At 53.4% G+C, this 18,053-nt stretch overlaps 1 protein-coding gene across 1 annotated transcript in view; it reads right to left on the bottom strand.

The window, feature by feature from the left end:
• Positions 1-10,478, bottom strand: part of LONP1 (lon peptidase 1, mitochondrial) — a 64,229-nt gene extending 53,751 nt beyond the window's left edge. Inside the window, exon 1 of the mRNA XM_069977882.1 lies at positions 9,974-10,478. Coding sequence (XP_069833983.1) covers positions 9,974-10,429 — 456 coding nt within the window. The 5' untranslated portion in view covers positions 10,430-10,478. The remainder of the gene's footprint in view (positions 1-9,973) is intronic.
• Positions 10,479-18,053: the final 7,575 nt, after the last annotated feature.

The following is an 18,053-nucleotide window of genomic DNA, read 5'->3' on the forward strand; positions in this document are numbered from 1 at the left end:
TATGGCTGCAGCAGGCTGTGTGAGTGTGTGCACTATGGCTGCAGCAGGCTGTGTGTGTGTGTGTGCTCTATGGCTGCAGCAGGCTGTGTGTGTGTGTGCTCTATGGCTGCAGCAGGCTGTGTGTGTGTGTGTGCTCTATGGCTGCAGCAGGCTGTGTGTGTGTGTGTGCTCTATGGCTGCAGCAGGCTGTGTGTGTGTGTGCTCTATGGCTGCAGCAGGCTGTGTGTGTGTGTGCTCTATGGCTGCAGCAGGCTGCGTGTCTGTGCTCTATGGCTGCAGCAGGCTGCGTGTGTGTGCTCTATGGCTGCAGCAGGCTGCGTGTGTGTGCTCTATGGCTGCAGCAGGCTGCGTGTGTGTGCTCTATGGCTGCAGCAGGCTGCGTGTGTGTGCTCTATGGCTGCAGCAGGCTGCGTGTGTGTGCTCTATGGCTGCAGCAGGCTGTGTGTGTGTGCTCTATGGCTGCAGCAGGCTGCGTGTGTGTGCTCTATGGATGCAGCAGGCTGTGTGTGTGTGTGCTCTATGGATGCAGCAGGCTGTGTGTGTGCTCTATGGCTGCAGCAGGCTGTGTGTGTGTGCACTATGGCTGCAGCAGGCTGTGTGTGTGTGTGTGCACTATGGCTGCAGCAGGCTGTGTGTGTGTGTGCTCTATGGCTGCAGCAGGCTGTGTGTGTGTGTGTGTGTGTGTGCACTATGGCTGCAGCAGGCTGTGTGTGTGTGTGTGCTCTATGGCTGCAGCAGGCTGTGTGTGTGTGTGCTCTATGGTTGCAGCAGGCTGTGTGTGTGCTCTATGGTTGCAGCAGGCTGTGTGTGTGTGTGTGTGTGTGTGTGTGTGTGTGTGTGTGTGTGCGCTCTATGGTTGCAGCAGGCTGTGTGTGTGTGTGTGTGTGTGTGCGCGCGCTCTATGGCTGCAGCAGGCTGTGTGTGTGCGTGTGCTCTATGGCTGCAGCAGGCTGTGTGTGTGCGTGTGCTCTTTCGCTGCAGCAGGCTGTGTGTGTGTGTGCTCTTTCGCTGCAGCAGGCTGTGTGTGTGTGCTCTATGGCTGCAGCAGGCTGTGTGTGTGTGCTCTATGGCTGCAGCAGGCTGTGTGTGTGTGTGTGCGCTCTATGGCTGCAGCAGGCTGTGTGTGTGTGCTCTATGGCTGCAGCAGGCTGTGTGTGTGTGTGTGTGTGTGTGTGTGCGCTCTATGGCTGCAGCAGGCTGTGTGTGTGTGCTCTATGGCTGCAGCAGGCTCTGTGTGTGTGCTCTATGGCTGCAGCAGGCTCTGTGTGTGCTCTTTTGCTGCAGCAGGCTGTGTGTGTGTGTGTGTGTGCTCTATGGCTGCAGCAGGGTGTGTGTGTGTGTGTGCTCTATGGCTGCAGCAGGCTGTGTGTGTGTGTGTGTGCTCTATGGCTGCAGCAGGCTGTTTGTGTGTGCTCTATGGCTGCAGCAGGCTGTGTGTGTGTGCGCTCTATGGCTGCAGCAGGCTGTGTGTGTGTGCGCTCTATGGCTGCAGCAGGCTGTGTGTGTGTGTGTGCTCTATGGCTGCAGCAGGCTGTGTGTGTGTGTGTGTGTGCTCTATGGCTGCAGAAGGCTGTGTGTGTGTGTGTGTGCTCTATGGCTGCAGCAGGCTGTGTGTGTGTGTGCTCTATGGCTGCAGCAGGCTGTGTGTGTGTGCTCTATGGCTGCAGCAGGCTGTGTGTGTGTGCTCTATGGCTGCAGCAGGCTTTGTGTGTGTGTGTGTGTGTGTGTGCTCTATGGCTGCAGCAGGCTGTGTGTGTGCTCTATGGCTGCAGCAGGCGGTGTGTGTGCTCTATGGCTGCAGCAGGCGGTGTGTGTGCTCTATGGCTGCAGCAGGCGGTGTGTGTGCTCTATGGCTGCAGCAGGCGGTGTGTGTGTGTGCTCTATGGCTGCAGCAGGCTGTGTTTGCTCTATGGCTGCAGCAGGCTGTGTGTGTGCGCTGTATGGCTGCAGCAGGCTGTTTGTGTGTGTGTGCTGTATGGCTGCAGCGGGCTGTGTGTGGGCTCTATGGCTGCAGCAGGCTGTGTGTGTGTGCTCTATGGCTGCAGCAGGCGGGGTGTGTGTGTGTGTGTGCTCTATGGCTGCAGCAGGCTGTGTGTGTGTGTGTGCGCTCTATGGCTGCAGCAGGCTGTGTGTGTGTGCGCTCTATGGCTGCAGCAGGCTGTGTGTGTGTGTGTGTGCTCTATGGCTGCAGCAGGCTGTGTGTGTGCTCTATGGCTGCAGCAGGCTGTGTGTGTGCTCTATGGCTGCAGCAGGCTGTGTGTGTGCTCTATGGCTGCAGCAGGCTGTGTGTGTGTGCTCTATGGCTGCAGCAGGCTGTGTGTGTGTGCTCTATGGCTGCAGCAGGCTGTGTTTGCTCTATGGCTGCAGCAGGCTGTGTGTGTGCGCTGTATGGCTGCAGCAGGCTGTTTGTGTGTGTGTGCTGTATGGCTGCAGCGGGCTGTGTGTGGGCTCTATGGCTGCAGCAGGCTGTGTGTGTGTGCTCTATGGCTGCAGCAGGCGGGGTGTGTGTGTGTGTGTGCTCTATGGCTGCAGCAGGCTGTGTGTGTGTGTGTGCGCTCTATGGCTGCAGCAGGCTGTGTGTGTGTGCGCTCTATGGCTGCAGCAGGCTGTGTGTGTGTGTGTGTGCTCTATGGCTGCAGCAGGCTGTGTGTGTGCTCTATGGCTGCAGCAGGCTGTGTGTGTGCTCTATGGCTGCAGCAGGCTGTGTGTGTGCTCTATGGCTGCAGCAGGCTGTGTGTGTGTGCTCTATGGCTGCAGCAGGCTGTGTGTGTGTGCTCTATGGCTGCAGCAGGCTGTGTGTGTGTGCTCTACGGCTGCAGCAGGCTGTGTGTGTGTGCTCTACGGCTGCAGCAGGCTGTGTGTGTGTGCTCTACGGCTGCAGCAGGCTGTGTGTGTGTGCTCTACGGCTGCAGCAGGCTGTGTGTGTGTGCTCTACGGCTGCAGCAGGCTGTGTGTGTGTGCTCTATGGCTGCAGCAGGCTGTGTGTGTGTGCTCTATGGCTGCAGCAGGCTGTGTGTGTGTGCTCTATGGCTGCAGCAGGCTGTGTGTGTGTGCTCTATGGCTGCAGCAGGCTGTGTGTGTGTGCTCTATGGCTGCAGCAGGCTGTGTGTGTGTGTGTGTGCGCTCTATGGCTGCAGCAGGCTGTGTGTGTGTGCTCTATGGCTGCAGCAGGCTCTGTGTGTGCGCTCTATGGCTGCAGCAGGCTGTGTGTGTGTGCTCTATGGCTGCAGCAGGCTGTGTGTGTGTGTGCGCTCTATGGCTGCAGCAGGCTGTGTGTGTGTGTGCTCTATGGCTGCAGCAGGCTCTGTGTGTGTGCTCTATGGCTGCAGCAGGCTGTGTGTTTGTGTGTGCTCTATGGCTGCAGCAGGCTGTGTGTGTGTGTGCTCTATGGCTGCAGCAGGCTGTGTGTGTGTGTGCTCTATGGCTGCAGCAGGCTGTGTGTGTGTGCTCTATGGCTGCAGCAGGCTTTGTGTGTGTGTGTGTGTGTGTGTGTGTGTGTGTGCTCTATGGCTGCAGCAGGCTTTGTGTGTGTGTGTGTGTGTGTGTGTGTGCTCTATGGCTGCAGCAGGCGGTGTGTGTGCTCTATGGCTGCAGCAGGCGGTGTGTGTGCTCTATGGCTGCAGCAGGCGGTGTGTGTGCTCTATGGCTGCAGCAGGCGGTGTGTGTGTGTGTGCTCTATGGCTGCAGCAGGCTGTGTGTGCTCTATGGCTGCAGCAGGCTCTGTGTGTGCTCTATGGCTGCAGCAGGCTGTGTGTGTGTGCGCTCTATGGCTGCAGCAGGCTGTGTGTGTGTGTGCTCTATGGCTGCAGCAGGCTGTTTGTGTGTGTGTGCTGTATGGCTGCAGCGGGCTGTGTGTGTGGGCTCTATGGCTGCAGCAGGCTGTGTGTGTGTGCTCTATGGCTGCAGCAGGCGGGGTGTGTGTGTGTGCTCTATGGCAGCAGCAGGCTGTGTGTGTGTGTGTGTGTGTGTGTGTGCGCTCTATGGCTGCAGCAGGCTGTGTGTGTGTGCGCTCTATGGCTGCAGCAGGCTGTGTGTGTGTGCGCTCTATGGCTGCAGCAGGCTGTGTGTGTGTGTGTGCTCTATGGCTGCAGCAGGCTGTGTGTGTGCTCTATGGCTGCAGCAGGCTGTGTGTGTGTGCTCTATGGATGCAGCAGGCTGTGTGTGTGTGTGCTCTATGGCTGCAGCAGGCTGTGTGTGTGCTCTATGGCTGCAGCAGGCTGTGTGTGTGTGCTCTATGGCTGCAGCAGGCTGTGTGTGTGTGCTCTATGGCTGCAGCAGGCTGTGTGTGTGTGCTCTATGGATGCAGCAGGCTGTTTGTGTGTGTGTGCTCTATGGCTGCAGCAGGCTGCGTGTGTGTGCTCTATGGCTGCAGCAGGCTGTTTGTGTGTACGCATGCTCTATGGCTGCAGCAGGCTGTGTGTGCGCCCTATGGCTGCAGCAGGCTGTGTGTGTGTGTTCTATGGCTGCAGCAGGCTGTGTGTGTGTGTGTTCTATGGCTGAAGCAGGCTTTGTGTGTGTGTGTGCGCATGTGTGCTCTATAGCTGCAGCATGCTGTGTGTTTTGATCCTTTAAGGGGTAGTGCGGCGCTAAAAAATTATTCACAGAATAACACACATTACAAAGTTATACAACTTTGTAATGTATGTTATGTCTGTGAATTGCCCCCTTCCCCGTGTCCCACCAACCCCGCCTGTGTACCCGAAGTGTGTGGTGCATTATACATTACCTGATCCGTGTCGGGCCCGTCCGCCACCTTGTGCCAAACATCATCTTCGGACGTCATCAGCCGCGATTGGCTGAGCATAACTGTGCTCAGCCAATCGCGGCTGAGCACAGTTACGACGCGGCGGAGGGGGGACGGCGGCAGCAATTCGGCCGTCCGTCCGAAGATGACGTTTGGCACAAGATGGCGGACGGGCTCGACACGGATCAGGTAATGTATAATGCACCACACACTTCCGGGTACACGGGCGGGGGTGGTGGGACACGGGGAAGGGGGGCGATTTACAGACATAACATACATTACAAAGTTGTATAACTTTGTAATGTGTGTTATTCTGTGAATAATTTTTTAGCGCCGCACTACCCCTTTAACCCAGGAAAACATTGAGGTGGACTTTTTAACCTCCATGTTCCTGTTCCTATTCAGGGTCAAAGGGCAATCTCTCAGGTGGTTCTGTCATGGTGACAAAATGTAAACTCAGTGTTTCTGGCCCGAAGAAATAGAGGAGGAAAAATAACATACTCACCTTCTGTAGCAGTGCTCCCCCTCTGGCTTCTCCTTCTGTCTAGAGGCTTTATGTGTGCACAAGTGATGCAGCAATACTGTGGGAGAAGAGAGAGATCTCTTGTGGCCAGAGGTATAATTGCTGCCTGTTGCAACTAGAGTGAATGACTAGGTCGGGAGCCAGTACCCCCGGCTGTATCAATCACAGCACCGCATTTAACTGTATGCACTCCTGATTAACAGCGTGTACAGTTAAAGGGCCAAAATCAGCACCCAGAGGCGCTTGCTGGGGTTTAGACGCTGGCCAAGGCTAGCAAGCAATGAATCCGGACAGCTTATGAATGTGCATCCAGAAAGCTCTCCAGAATTCCAGATACCCCCATTGGCTTCCCATTTATCTATAGACCAGCACTAAGTGCACTAAAATGCCTAGTTAGCATAATGTTTAAACTTCTAATGGAAACTCCTTCTCAGCAACTTGAGCTCTATAAGACATATAGGGTATAAACCCACACACCGTATACGCAGCGTATTTACTGCTGCGATACGCAGCAAATACGCAGTAGATTAGATCTAAATAACTGAACACAGCATCAAATCTGCTGCGTATTTGTTACGTATCTGCTGCGTATACGGTGTGTGTGTTTGTACCCATAAGCAGGTTTCATGCTTTATCCTAAGCTCGCTGTGCTCTATAGACACATCAGCGGGCTACATGCATCATCATGCTCTATAGGCACATATCAGAAGGATACATGCTTCATCCTCAGCCCCCCACGTTCTATAGGGACATATCAGCAGGTTACATGAATCATCCTCAGCGCCCCTGTGCCCTATAGGGACATATCAGCAGGTTACATGAATCATCCTCAGCGCCCCTGTGCCCTATAGGGACATATCAGCAGGTTACATGGATCATCCTCAGCGCCCCTGTGCCCTATAGGGACATATCAGGTTACATGGATCATCCTCAGCGCCCCTGTGCCCTATAGGGACATATCAGCAGGTTACATGCTTCATCCTCTGCATCCGCGACCCCCTCCCCAAATCATACACTATAGGGACATATCAGCAGGTTACATGCTTCATCCTCAGCCAAAGCTAAAGCTTCGGCTGCCCAGGCATGATGGGATTTGTAGTTAAGCAACAGCTGGAGGGCCCGAGTTTGACAGCTATCAGCTATAACATGCTTCATCCTAAGCCCCCCCCCCTCCGTGCTCTATAGGGACATATCAGGTTACATGCTTCATCCTAAGCTCCCCCCCGTGCTCTATAGGGACATATCAGTGGGTTACATGATTCTCACTTCTACTTTACCTTTAATTATATATATATATATATATATATATATATATATATATATTTTTTTTTTTTTATATTTTTTTTTGGGGGGGGGGAGGGGGGGGGGTTCAGTGGGGTCATCCCCTCAGCAGAGTAAAGAGCCTTCTACACCAGGTGGTTTAAAGGCAAGATGTGTAGCTAAAAATGCTCCTGCAGCCCGTCTAAAAGTGACAGTGATCAGCCGAGTACGGGGAAAGTGTCTGATTATCAACTGATCGGGTCTTTAGAGCAGGTTTCGCAAATTTGCATCTTTCTGTGTAAACAGCGTTATGTGTGCCCAATAAAGATAAAGGTACTGACAGCACAGATATGCATATAAAGGGTTTGGGGAGATATATATATATATATACACACACACAGTACCTTGGTTTAAGAGTAACTTGGATTGAGAGCATTTTGCAAGAAGAGCTCATAGTTTTTCAAAATTGTGACTTGGTTTAAGAGCTCCCTGTACTGGATGGAAGGGGGAGTGGGGTAAGGCAGGGTCTGCATAGCGGGGTCTTCAGCACTGTACTTCAACCCAGGAAGTCTCCCTCACCTTTCAAATCATGGTAGATACACTTCAGGCTGGGGCTTGCATTTGGGGACAGGGCTGTGTAGGTAATCTCTCCATAGCTGTAACCCCTCTCTGCCGTTATGTGCTGCAGTTATGTGCCCACATATGCTGTTCTTTCCTTCATGCCCCCTGCAGTCTCTGTCAGGCCCTGGGTTTCCCATCCTTTCCATTCCTGTTATAATGTGCCTGCACTTACACTCAACTGCTATAACATATATATATATATATATATATATATATATATATATATATTTTGGGGAAGTCTGTGATAGCTATATATATTGGGGGGGGGGGGGGGTTGGGATATATATATATATATTTATTTATATTTCAGGGGGTCTAAGATATTTGTATCTCTGTGCTGTTCGTTTTTACATCACACAGCAGTCGTGTATACTTACCATCCACACTGCTTGTGATCTGCCAAAGCTCTCCAGTCTTACAGCTGCTGCATCTTCAGGCTCTGCCTGCTTCAAAATGATTGACAGTCGGCTCAAGGACTGGAGAGTGGGACACCAGATCATAAGAAGCGCAGATGGTAAGTATACACAGGATGACTGCCTCACGAACGCTTTTAGTATCCTTGAACGATCCAGCCCGGCAGCTCAGTTTGTAGGGTTGTGACATCTGTCCCGAACTCCAGACTTTACTTCAGATAGGTAGAAGACAAGTCCACACACTTCATTTCTATGGTAATCTCACCGCCTCTCTGGCGATCTATCACAGCCTCCCGCCCCTCTGGCGATCTATCACAGCCTCCCGCCCCTCTGGCGATCTATCACAGCCTCCCGCCCCTCTGGCGATCTATCACAGCCTCCCGCCCCTCTGGCGATCTATCACAGCCTCCCGCCCCTCTGGCGATCTATCACAGCCTCCCGCCCCTCTGGCGATCTATCACAGCCTCCCGCCCCTCTGGCGATCTATCACAGCCTCCCGCCCCTCTGGCGATCTATCACAGCCTCCCGCCCCTCTGGCGATCTATCACAGCCTCCCGCCCCTCTGGCGATCTATCACAGCCTCCCGCCCCTCTGGCGATCTATCACAGCCTCCCGCCCCTCTGGCGATCTATCACAGCCTCCCGCCCCTCTGGCGATCTATCACAGCCTCCCGCCCCTCTGGCGATCTATCACAGCCTCCCGCCCCTCTGGCGATCTATCACAGCCTCCCGCCCCTCTGGCGATCTATCACAGCCTCCCGCCCCTCTGGCGATCTATCACAGCCTCCCGCCCCTCTGGCGATCTATCACAGCCTCCCGCCCCTCTGGCGATCTATCACAGCCTCCCGCCCCTCTGGCGATCTATCACAGCCTCCCGCCCCTCTGGCGATCTATCACAGCCTCCCGCCCCTCTGGCGATCTATCACAGCCTCCCGCCCCTCTGGCGATCTATCACAGCCTCCCGCCCCTCTGGCGATCTATCACAGCCTCCCGCCCCTCTGGCGATCTATCACAGCCTCCCGCCCCTCTGGCGATCTATCACAGCCTCCCGCCCCTCTGGCGATCTATCACAGCCTCCCGCCCCTCTGGCGATCTATCACAGCCTCCCGCCCCTCTGGCGATCTATCACAGCCTCCCGCCCCTCTGGCGATCTATCACAGCCTCCCGCCCCTCTGGCGATCTATCACAGCCTCCCGCCCCTCTGGCGATCTATCACAGCCTCCCGCCCCTCTGGCGATCTATCACAGCCTCCCGCCCCTCTGGCGATCTATCACAGCCTCCCGCCCCTCTGGCGATCTATCACAGCCTCCCGCCCCTCTGGCGATCTATCACAGCCTCCCGCCCCTCTGGCGATCTATCACAGCCTCCCGCCCCTCTGGCGATCTATCACAGCCTCCCGCCCCTCTGGCGATCTATCACAGCCTCCCGCCCCTCTGGCGATCTATCACAGCCTCCCGCCCCTCTGGCGATCTATCACAGCCTCCCGCCCCTCTGGCGATCTATCACAGCCTCCCGCCCCTCTGGCGATCTATCACAGCCTCCCGCCCCTCTGGCGATCTATCACAGCCTCCCGCCCCTCTGGCGATCTATCACAGCCTCCCGCCCCTCTGGCGATCTATCACAGCCTCCCGCCCCTCTGGCGATCTATCACAGCCTCCCGCCCCTCTGGCGATCTATCACAGCCTCCCGCCCCTCTGGCGATCTATCACAGCCTCCCGCCCCTCTGGCGATCTATCACAGCCTCCCGCCCCTCTGGCGATCTATCACAGCCTCCCGCCCCTCTGGCGATCTATCACAGCCTCCCGCCCCTCTGGCGATCTATCACAGCCTCCCGCCTCTCTGGCGATCTATCACAGCCTCCCGCCTCTCTGGCGATCTATCACAGCCTCCCGCCTCTCTGGCGATCTATCACAGCCTCCCGCCTCTCTGGCGATCTATCACAGCCTCCCGCCTCTCTGGCGATCTATCACAGCCTCCCGCCTCTCTGGCGATCTATCACAGCCTCCCGCCTCTCTGGCGATCTATCACAGCCTCTCGCCCCTCTGGCGATCTATCACAGCCTCCCGCCCCTCTGGCGATCTATCACAGCCTCCCGCCCCTCTGGCGATCTATCACAGCCTCCCGCCTCTCTGGCGATCTATCACAGCCTCTCGCCTCTCTGGTGATCTATCACAGCCTCTCGCCTCTCTGGTGATCTATCACAGCCTCTCGCCTCTCTGGTGATCTATCACAGCCTCTCGCCTCTCTGGTGATCTATCACAGCCTCTCGCCTCTCTGGTGATCTATCACAGCCTCCCGCCTCTCTGGCGATCTATCACAGCCTCCCGCCTCTCTGGCGATCTATCACAGCCTCCCGCCTCTCTGGCGATCTATCACAGCCTCTGGCCTCTATGGTGATCTTACCACCTCTCACCTCTATGATCTTCACAAATCTAGGGAACACGGGGTTCCTGGACACCGGGATGACGGGCACATTGGGGAAGACTTCAGGGACCACCAGTGGGGTAAGAGCTGTGACGATGGGGGCTCCATAGGCTTCTGCCCCAGCCCCCTCCTCTCCGCTGTTACCCCCTTCATCCTCGCCGCCTGCGCTGCTCTGTGCCCCGTCATCTCCAGAAAAGGCGCCGCTGCCGCGATTCCCGAAGCTGTGTGCCGAGCGGCAGAAGGCGGCGGGCGGCATATGCGAAGCGGGGACGGCGGCATGGAGGCAGCGGAGGGTCCTGTATGATGCAATGTCCGTGTAATGTCTGAGGACTCGCCGCTGTTCTCCGCCTGCACACTGCTCCCCCTTACGGGCTGCACCGAGCCCCGCCGCCCGGTACCGGCCAAGCCACCGACTACCGGTCCACAGCCGCACGAAAGCTGCCATGTCTTCCACTCTCTTGAGCCTCACTGTTCATCCACTGAGCAGCACGCTGCTTCCGGCACACACACTAATGACGTCAAATCCCTCAACCAATCCTGAAGCTTCTGGAAAAGTCCTGGGGAAGCCTGGCGGCCATGATGGGTACTGGCAGAGGTGACGGTATGTGACGGCTCTGTCCGAGAACTGTGACCTTGACCAAGTATTTCCGGCCCCTCATGTGTCATGGCTGCTGCCCCACAGTGTGAATAGGGAAGGGATACGAATAAATATGTGTCTAGTTGTTATTTATTCAGGGATAAAGTTGGTTTCTTATTCAGCAGTTTCTTATTCACAGGATTTTTCTTTTTCTTTTTTAGCCCTTATTCTTACATGAAATTTATAATAATCATAAAAGGAAACTAGATTTGCATTTCCAGGGAAATACATAGTGCTTGAAAAGAGCGCCCCTTTACCAGTGACTTCCTTTTAAGAGAAACTTTAACCCTGGGTACCATCCCTTTAAGAGCAACTTGGGTCTCGTCCCTTTAAGAGTGACTTAACCGTTAGGCGACCCTGGATGTACCCGTATGTCCAGGGCCGCCTCCATGTGTTAAGAGCGGGGCCGCGAGGTGGCCGCGCTCTGAACCGCCGCGGTCCCGGGTGCCGCTTGTAGCCTGGGGAAGCGGCTATTAGCGGGCACGGTCCGATCGCTGTGCCAGCTAATAAAGTAATTGGATGCAGCTGTCAAAGTTGACAGCTGCATCCGATTACTTGACGCAGCCGTTCCCTGGTGTCTAGTGGGGTGGGTCGCTCCTCTGGGACGTTGTCCTGGAGGAGCGATCCACACATCCTGCTCTAGCGGGGCTCAGCGCCGTAATGGCGCTAATCCCGGATCTGCACTGGATTGCTTCCGGCTGCAGCAGCCGGAAGCAATCAAAGTGCCTATCTCATCGATCTATGCAGCATAGATCTGTATGAGAGATCAGAGTACTAGAAGTCCCCCAGGGGGAATAACACTAACCCCAGGGGGGCTTCTAGTATAAGTGTAAAAAAAAAATTTTTTATTAGTACAAAGCCCCCTCCCCTAATGAGTCTAAATCCCCCCCCTTTTCCCATGTTCTAAATAAAAATAAATAAACATGTTTGGTATCGCCGCATGCGTAATTGCCCAAACTAGTAATTTATCACATTCCTGATCTTGCACGGTAAACGGCGCAAGCGCAAAAAAATCCCAAAGTGCAAAATTGAGCATTTTTGATCGCATCAAATCCAGGAAAATTGTAATAAAAAGTCGGATATGTGCAGTCAAGGTACCGATAGAAAGAACACATTATGTCGCAAAAAATGACACCTCACACAGCCCCATAGACCAAAGGATAAAAGCGCTATAAGCCTAAGAATAGAGCGATTTTAAGGAACATATATTTGTTATCAATGGTTTGAATTTTTTACAGGCCATCAGATACAATGAAAGTTATACATGTTATATATTGTTGTAATCGTAACGACTTGAGGAACATATATAACAAGTCAGTTTTACCCCAGGGCAAACAGCGTAAAAACGACAAAAACACCAAATAAAAGAAATGCTTTTTTTTAAAAAAAAAAAAATTTTTACCACACATTGGATTTTTTTCTGGTTTCACAGTGTACTTTATAAAAAGATTCAACCTTTATGAAAAAATGGCCTTTTAAGCACAAGAAGGGAAAAAAGAAAACACAAAAATTGAAATTGGCCCGGTCCTCTAAGGGTTAAGAGCGACTTAGGTCCTGTCCCTTTAGGAGCGACTTGGGTTCTGTCCCTTTAGGAGCGACAGGGGTCCCGTCCCTTTAAGAGCGACTTGGGTCCCTTTAAGAGCGACTTGGGTCCTTTTAAGAGCGATTTGGTCCCTTTAAGAGCGACTTGTGTCCCGCCCCTTAAAGAGCGACTTGGGTCCCGTCCCTTTAAGAGCGACTTGGGTCCCTTTAAGAGCGACTTGGGTCCCTTTAAGAGCGACTTGGGTGCCTTTAAGAGCGACCTGGGTCCCTTCAAGAGCGGCTTGGGTCCCGTCCCTTTAACCCTTAGAGGGCCGGGCCAATTTCAATTATTGCGTTTTTTACTCCTTATGCTTAAAAGGCCATAGCAGTTGCATTTTTTCACCTAGAAACCCACATGACCCTTTAAGAGCGACTTGGGTCCCTTTAAGAGCGACTTTGGTCTCTGTAAGAGCGACTTGGGTCCCTTTAAGAGCTACTTGGGTCCCTTTAAGAGCGACTTGGGTCCCTATAAGGGCGACTTGGGTCCCTTTAAAGGGGCTTGGGTCTCATCCCTTTAAAAGCGACTTGGGTCCCTTTAACCCTTAGGCAACCCTGGACGTACCCGTACGTCCAGGGCCGCCTCCATGTGTTCAGAGCGGGGCCGCGCGGCTACGAACGGCACCCGGGACCGCGGCTATTAGCGGGCACGGTCTGATCGCCGTGCCCGCTAATAAAGTAATCGGAAGCAGCTGTCAAAATTGACAGCTGCATCCGATTACTTGATGCAGCCGTTCCCTGGTGTCTAGTGGGGTGGATCGCTCCTCCGGGACATTGTCCTAGAGGAGCGATCCACACATCTTACCCTGTCCGGGCTCAGCGCCGTAATGGCGTTGTTATTAATAAAAAGCTCCCTCCCCTAATAAAAGTCAGAATCACCCCCCTTTTCCCATGTTATAAATAAAAATAAATAAATAAACATGTTTGGTATCGCCGCATGCGTAATCGCCCAAAATATTAATTTATCACATCCCTGATCTTGCACGGTAAATGGCGTAAGCGCAAAAAAATCCCAAAGAGCAAAATTGCGCATTTTTGGTCGCATCAAATCCAGAAAAATTGTAATAAAAAGCGATCAGAAAGTCGCATATGTGCATTTAAGGTACCGATAGAAAGAACACATCATGGCGCAAAAAATGACACCTCACACAGCTTCATAGACTAAAGGATAAAAGTGTTATAAGCCTGGGAATGGAGCGATTTTAAGGAACATATATTTGTTAACAATGGTTTGAATTTTTTACAGGCCATCAGATACAATGAAAGTTATACATGTTATATATCGTTGTAATCGTAACGACTTGAGGAACATATATAACAAGTCATTTTTACCCCAGGGCGAACAGCGTAAAGACGAAGTCCCCCAATTAAAAGAAATGCGTTTTTTTCAATTTCACCACACATTGAATTTTTATCTGGTTTTGCAGTGTACTTTATGAAAAAATTCAGCTTGTCATTGCAAAGTACAATTAGTGGCGCAAAAAATAGGGGCTCATGTGGGTCTCTAGATGAAAAAATGCAAGTGCTATGGCCTTTTAAGCACAAGGAGGGAAAAACGAAAATGCTAAAATTTAAATTGACCGGTCCTCTAAGGCAGTGTTTTTCAACCAGTGTGCCGCGGCACACTAGTGTGCCGTGACACATGGTCGGGTGTGCTGCGGGCGCCGTCCCCCTCACCTACTGGCCCTCTCATCCCCAGGTTTCTCTCCCCTCTCATCCCATCCCTGCTCACCTTCCCTGAGATGCTCTCCGCGGGTGCCGTCCCCCTCACCTACTACCGGACGCGCTCCTCCAATCAGGGGAGACTGGGAGTGTGGTGCGCTGCGGCGGGCCGTAGCGCACATGTTGATTGGATGCGTGCATCACGGCCCGCCGCAGCGCACCACGCTCCCAGTTTCCCCTGATTGGAGGAGCGCGTCCGGTAGTAGGTGAGGGGGACGGCACCCGCGGCGAGCATCTCAGGGAAGGTGAGCAGGGATGGGGATGAAACCTGGGGATGGAGGAGAAGCAGGGGGGAGAGAAACCTGGGGATGGGGGAGAAGCAGGGGGGAGAGAAACCTGGGGATGGGGAGAAGCAGGGGGGAGAGAAACATGGGGATGGGGGAGAAGCAGGGGGATGAGAAACCTGGGGATGGGGGAGAAGCAGGGGGGATGAGAAACCTGGGGATGGGGAGAAGCAGGGGGAGAGAAACCTGGGGATGGGGGAGAAGCAGGGGGATGAGAAACCTGGGGATGGGGGAGAAGCAGGGGGAGAGAAACCTGGGGATGGGGGAGAAGCAGGGGGAGAGAAACATGGGGATGGGGGAGAAGCAGGGGAGAGAAACCTGGGGATGGGGGAGAAGCAGGGGGATGAGAAACCTGGGGATGGGGGAGAAGCAGGGGGATGAGAAACCTGGGGATGGGGGAGAAGCAGGGGGATGAGAAACCTGGGGATGGGGGAGAAGCAGGGGGAGAGAAACCTGGGGATGGGGGAGAAGCAGGGGGAGAGAAACCTGGGGATGGGGGAGAAGCAGGGGGAGAGAAACCTGGGGATGGGGAGAAGCAGGGGGAGAGAAACCTGGGGATGGGGGAGAAGCAGGGGGGAGAGAAACCTGGGGATGGGGGAGAAGCAGGGGGAGAGAAACCTGGGGATGGGGGAGAAGCAGGGGGATGAGAAACCTGGGGATGGGGAGAAGCAGGGGGAGAGAAACCTGGGGATGGGGAGAAGCAGGGGGAGAGAAACCTGGGGATGGGGGAGAAGCAGGGGGATGAGAAACATGGGGATGGGGGAGAAGCAGGGGGATGAGAAACATGGGGATGGGGGAGAAGCAGGGGGAGAGAAACCTGGGGATGGGGGAGAAGCAGGGGATGAGAAACCTGGGGATGGGGGAGAAGCAGGGGGATGAGAAACATGGGGATGGGGGAGAAGCAGGAGGGAGAGAAACATGGGGATGGGGAGAAGCAGAGGGGAGAGAAACCTGGGGATGGGGGAGAAGCAGGGGGAGAGAAACCTGGGGATGGGGGAGAAGCAGGGGGAGAGAAACCTGGGGATGGAGGAGAAGCAGGGGGGAGAGAAACCTGGGGATGGGGTAGAAGCAGGGGGATGAGAAACATGGGGATGGGGGAGAAGCAGGGGGAGAGAAACATGGGGATGCGGGAGAGAAACAGCGGAGAGAAGCAGGGGGGGAGAGAAGTTTGGTGGAGAGAAGCAGGGGGAGAGAAGTATGGTGGAGAGAAGTAGGGGGGAGAAGTATGGTGGAGAGAAGCACAGTGGGGTAGAAGTATGGGAGGATAAGTATAGGGGAGAGAAGCAGGGGGGGAGAAGTATGGGAGAATAAGTATGGGGGAGAGAAGCAGGGGAGGAGAAGTATGTGGGAGAGAAGCAGGGGATAATGTAATACTCTTCTATTTTAGTGTGTGGCTGCGCACACTATCTCAGCAGTGATGGAGAAATATTTGAGAATGGAAAAGGCAAATGCCGAACAGGACCCTGGACACAATTCTAACCCAGATGAAGGCCCTAGTATGAGAGGTCAACAAAAGAAAAAAGACAAGATGGTGAGCTCAAGGCAATACAGTGAAAGCTATCTTTCATTTGGATTTACTTTCACTGGGGATGTGACAGCACCAACACCACTGTGCTTGGTGTGTGGTGAGAAGCTATCCAATAGCGCCATGGTGCCAAGCAAGCTTAAACGCCATCCCCAAACGAAACACCCTTCCGTTCAAAACAAGCCGATGGAGTATTTTGTACGCTTACGTACAAACAATGAGAAAGCGGCAACTTTTTTGAGAAAAGGCACAAAGGTAAATGAGAAAGCCCTCAAAGCTAGCTACCTTGTTGCTGAACTCATAGCTAAATCAAAAAAGTCCCACACTGTGGCAGAAACATTAATACTGCCAGCTTGTAAAGCTATTGTAAATAAGATGCTTGGCCCTGACGCAGCCAAAGAGATAGCTAAAGTGCCTCTCTCTGATAACACAATTGCCAGACGGATTGATGACATGTCTGCGGACATTGAAACAGTTGTTTTGGAAAAAGTGCGCATTAGTAAGAAATTTGCCTTGCAACTTGATGAGTCAACGGATATCAGTGGACATTGTCAGCTGTTGGCCAATGTGCGTTTTGTGGATGGAGAAGCCATTAGAGAAAACTTCCTATTTTGCAAGGTACTGCCAGAAAATCAACAGGAGAGGTAATATTCTAGGTCACATCAGAATATCTTGATAAAAGTGGGCTTACATGGGAAAACTGCACAGGTGTCTGTACTAATGGAGCCGCAGCCATGGTCGGGCGCATCAAAAGCTTTGTAAGTAGGGTTAAAGAAAGAAACCCAGATGTTCTTGTTACCCACTGTTTCTAGCACCGTGAGGCCCTCGTTGCAAAGACCTTACCAGCAGATCTAGCTCCTGTGTTGGATGAAGTTGTGCGCATAGTGAACTTTGTAAAGACGCGACCTTTGAGATGTCGCTTATTTGCGTCTTTGTGTACAGAAATGGGAGCGGAACATAAAATCTTATTGCTCCACACGGAGGTCAGGTGGCTGTCACGCGGCAAAGTGCTGGCCCGTGTGTATGAGTTGCGAGAGGAACTTAAAATATTTCTGACAAACGAGAGGTCCGATTATTCAAAGCTGCTTGCAAGTGATGAGTGGTGTGCAAAGCTGGCATACCTGGCTGATATATTTCAACATCTGAATGAACTAAACACACGGATGCAAGGCCGAAATGAAAACCTGCTTACAAGCACTGATAAAATGAACGGATTCCGTTTAGAGGTTCGGCTCTGACAGCAACATGTACAGGGTAGCAACCTTCAGATGTTCCCGCTCACCGAGAATCAGCATGGTGAAAACACTGCTGCAATGTGCGAGGTGATTGGCAGACATTTGAAAACTCTTGAGGAGAAGTTATCGTTTTATTTCTCTTCAGACTTCACAGAATGCCTTGACTGGGTTAGGGACCCATACAGCTCATTATCCGTTGCTGGAAAGGACATGACTTTAAAGGAGCAAGAGGAACTCATTGAACTGAAGCAAGATCGCGGTTTAAAGCTAAAGTTTGCTGATCTTCCTTTGGACAGTTTTTGGTTATCTGTTGCCAAGGAGTTCCCCATTCTGGCCAACAAAGCTATTTTGTGTCAGGAATAGCAGGTGAAGACAAGACACTCGACAGTGGGCCCTGAATCTTACCCCACCCACTGTCACCTGCCTACTTGCCTCGGTCGACCCTAGGCGGTCGCGGACAACCACGAAGACAATCCCTATGCTGTATACGTGCAAAACATAAAACGCAGACAGACAGACAAACACAATGCGGGGAGTAAACTAGCCGAGTCAAAAACCAAACGAGCAACGCAGTACAAAATCGGAACCGAACGGAGAGTCAGGCCCCCTTCACACGTCCGGAAAAACCACCCGGATTTCCTATCAGGAAATCCGGACGGTTTTCCGGACCCATACACTTTAATTAGGCACGGGCACCCTTCCGGATTTCTCCGGAAGGGTGTCCGTTCCGGAAAAATTATCCGGAAAAAATAGGACATGTCCTATTTTTGTCCGGAATTCCGGCCCGGACGCCCCCATAGAAGTCTATGGGAGCGCCGGAATCACGGGCACTTTCCTGATGTACATCAGGAAAGTGGCCGTGATTCCGGACTGCCTTCTCACCCCCCACCGCCTATACCCCTCTCCCCCACAACTCACCCTGCACCCGACTCTTCCGTCCTCCTGCTCCCTGGTGCCGCGCGTCCTGGAGTGCACCGGGTCCTGCTGCTGCCGCCGCACCTGCCCTCGGGTTGGCGGCCCCCGCCCGGCCCCCTCGCTTGGCGGCAACCGACGGACACCCCCCCCCCCCCCGGACTTCAGGTTGACGA

This window comes from Dendropsophus ebraccatus, chromosome 7 (genome assembly GCF_027789765.1).
Source record: "Dendropsophus ebraccatus isolate aDenEbr1 chromosome 7, aDenEbr1.pat, whole genome shotgun sequence".
NCBI lineage: Eukaryota > Metazoa > Chordata > Amphibia > Anura > Hylidae > Dendropsophus > Dendropsophus ebraccatus.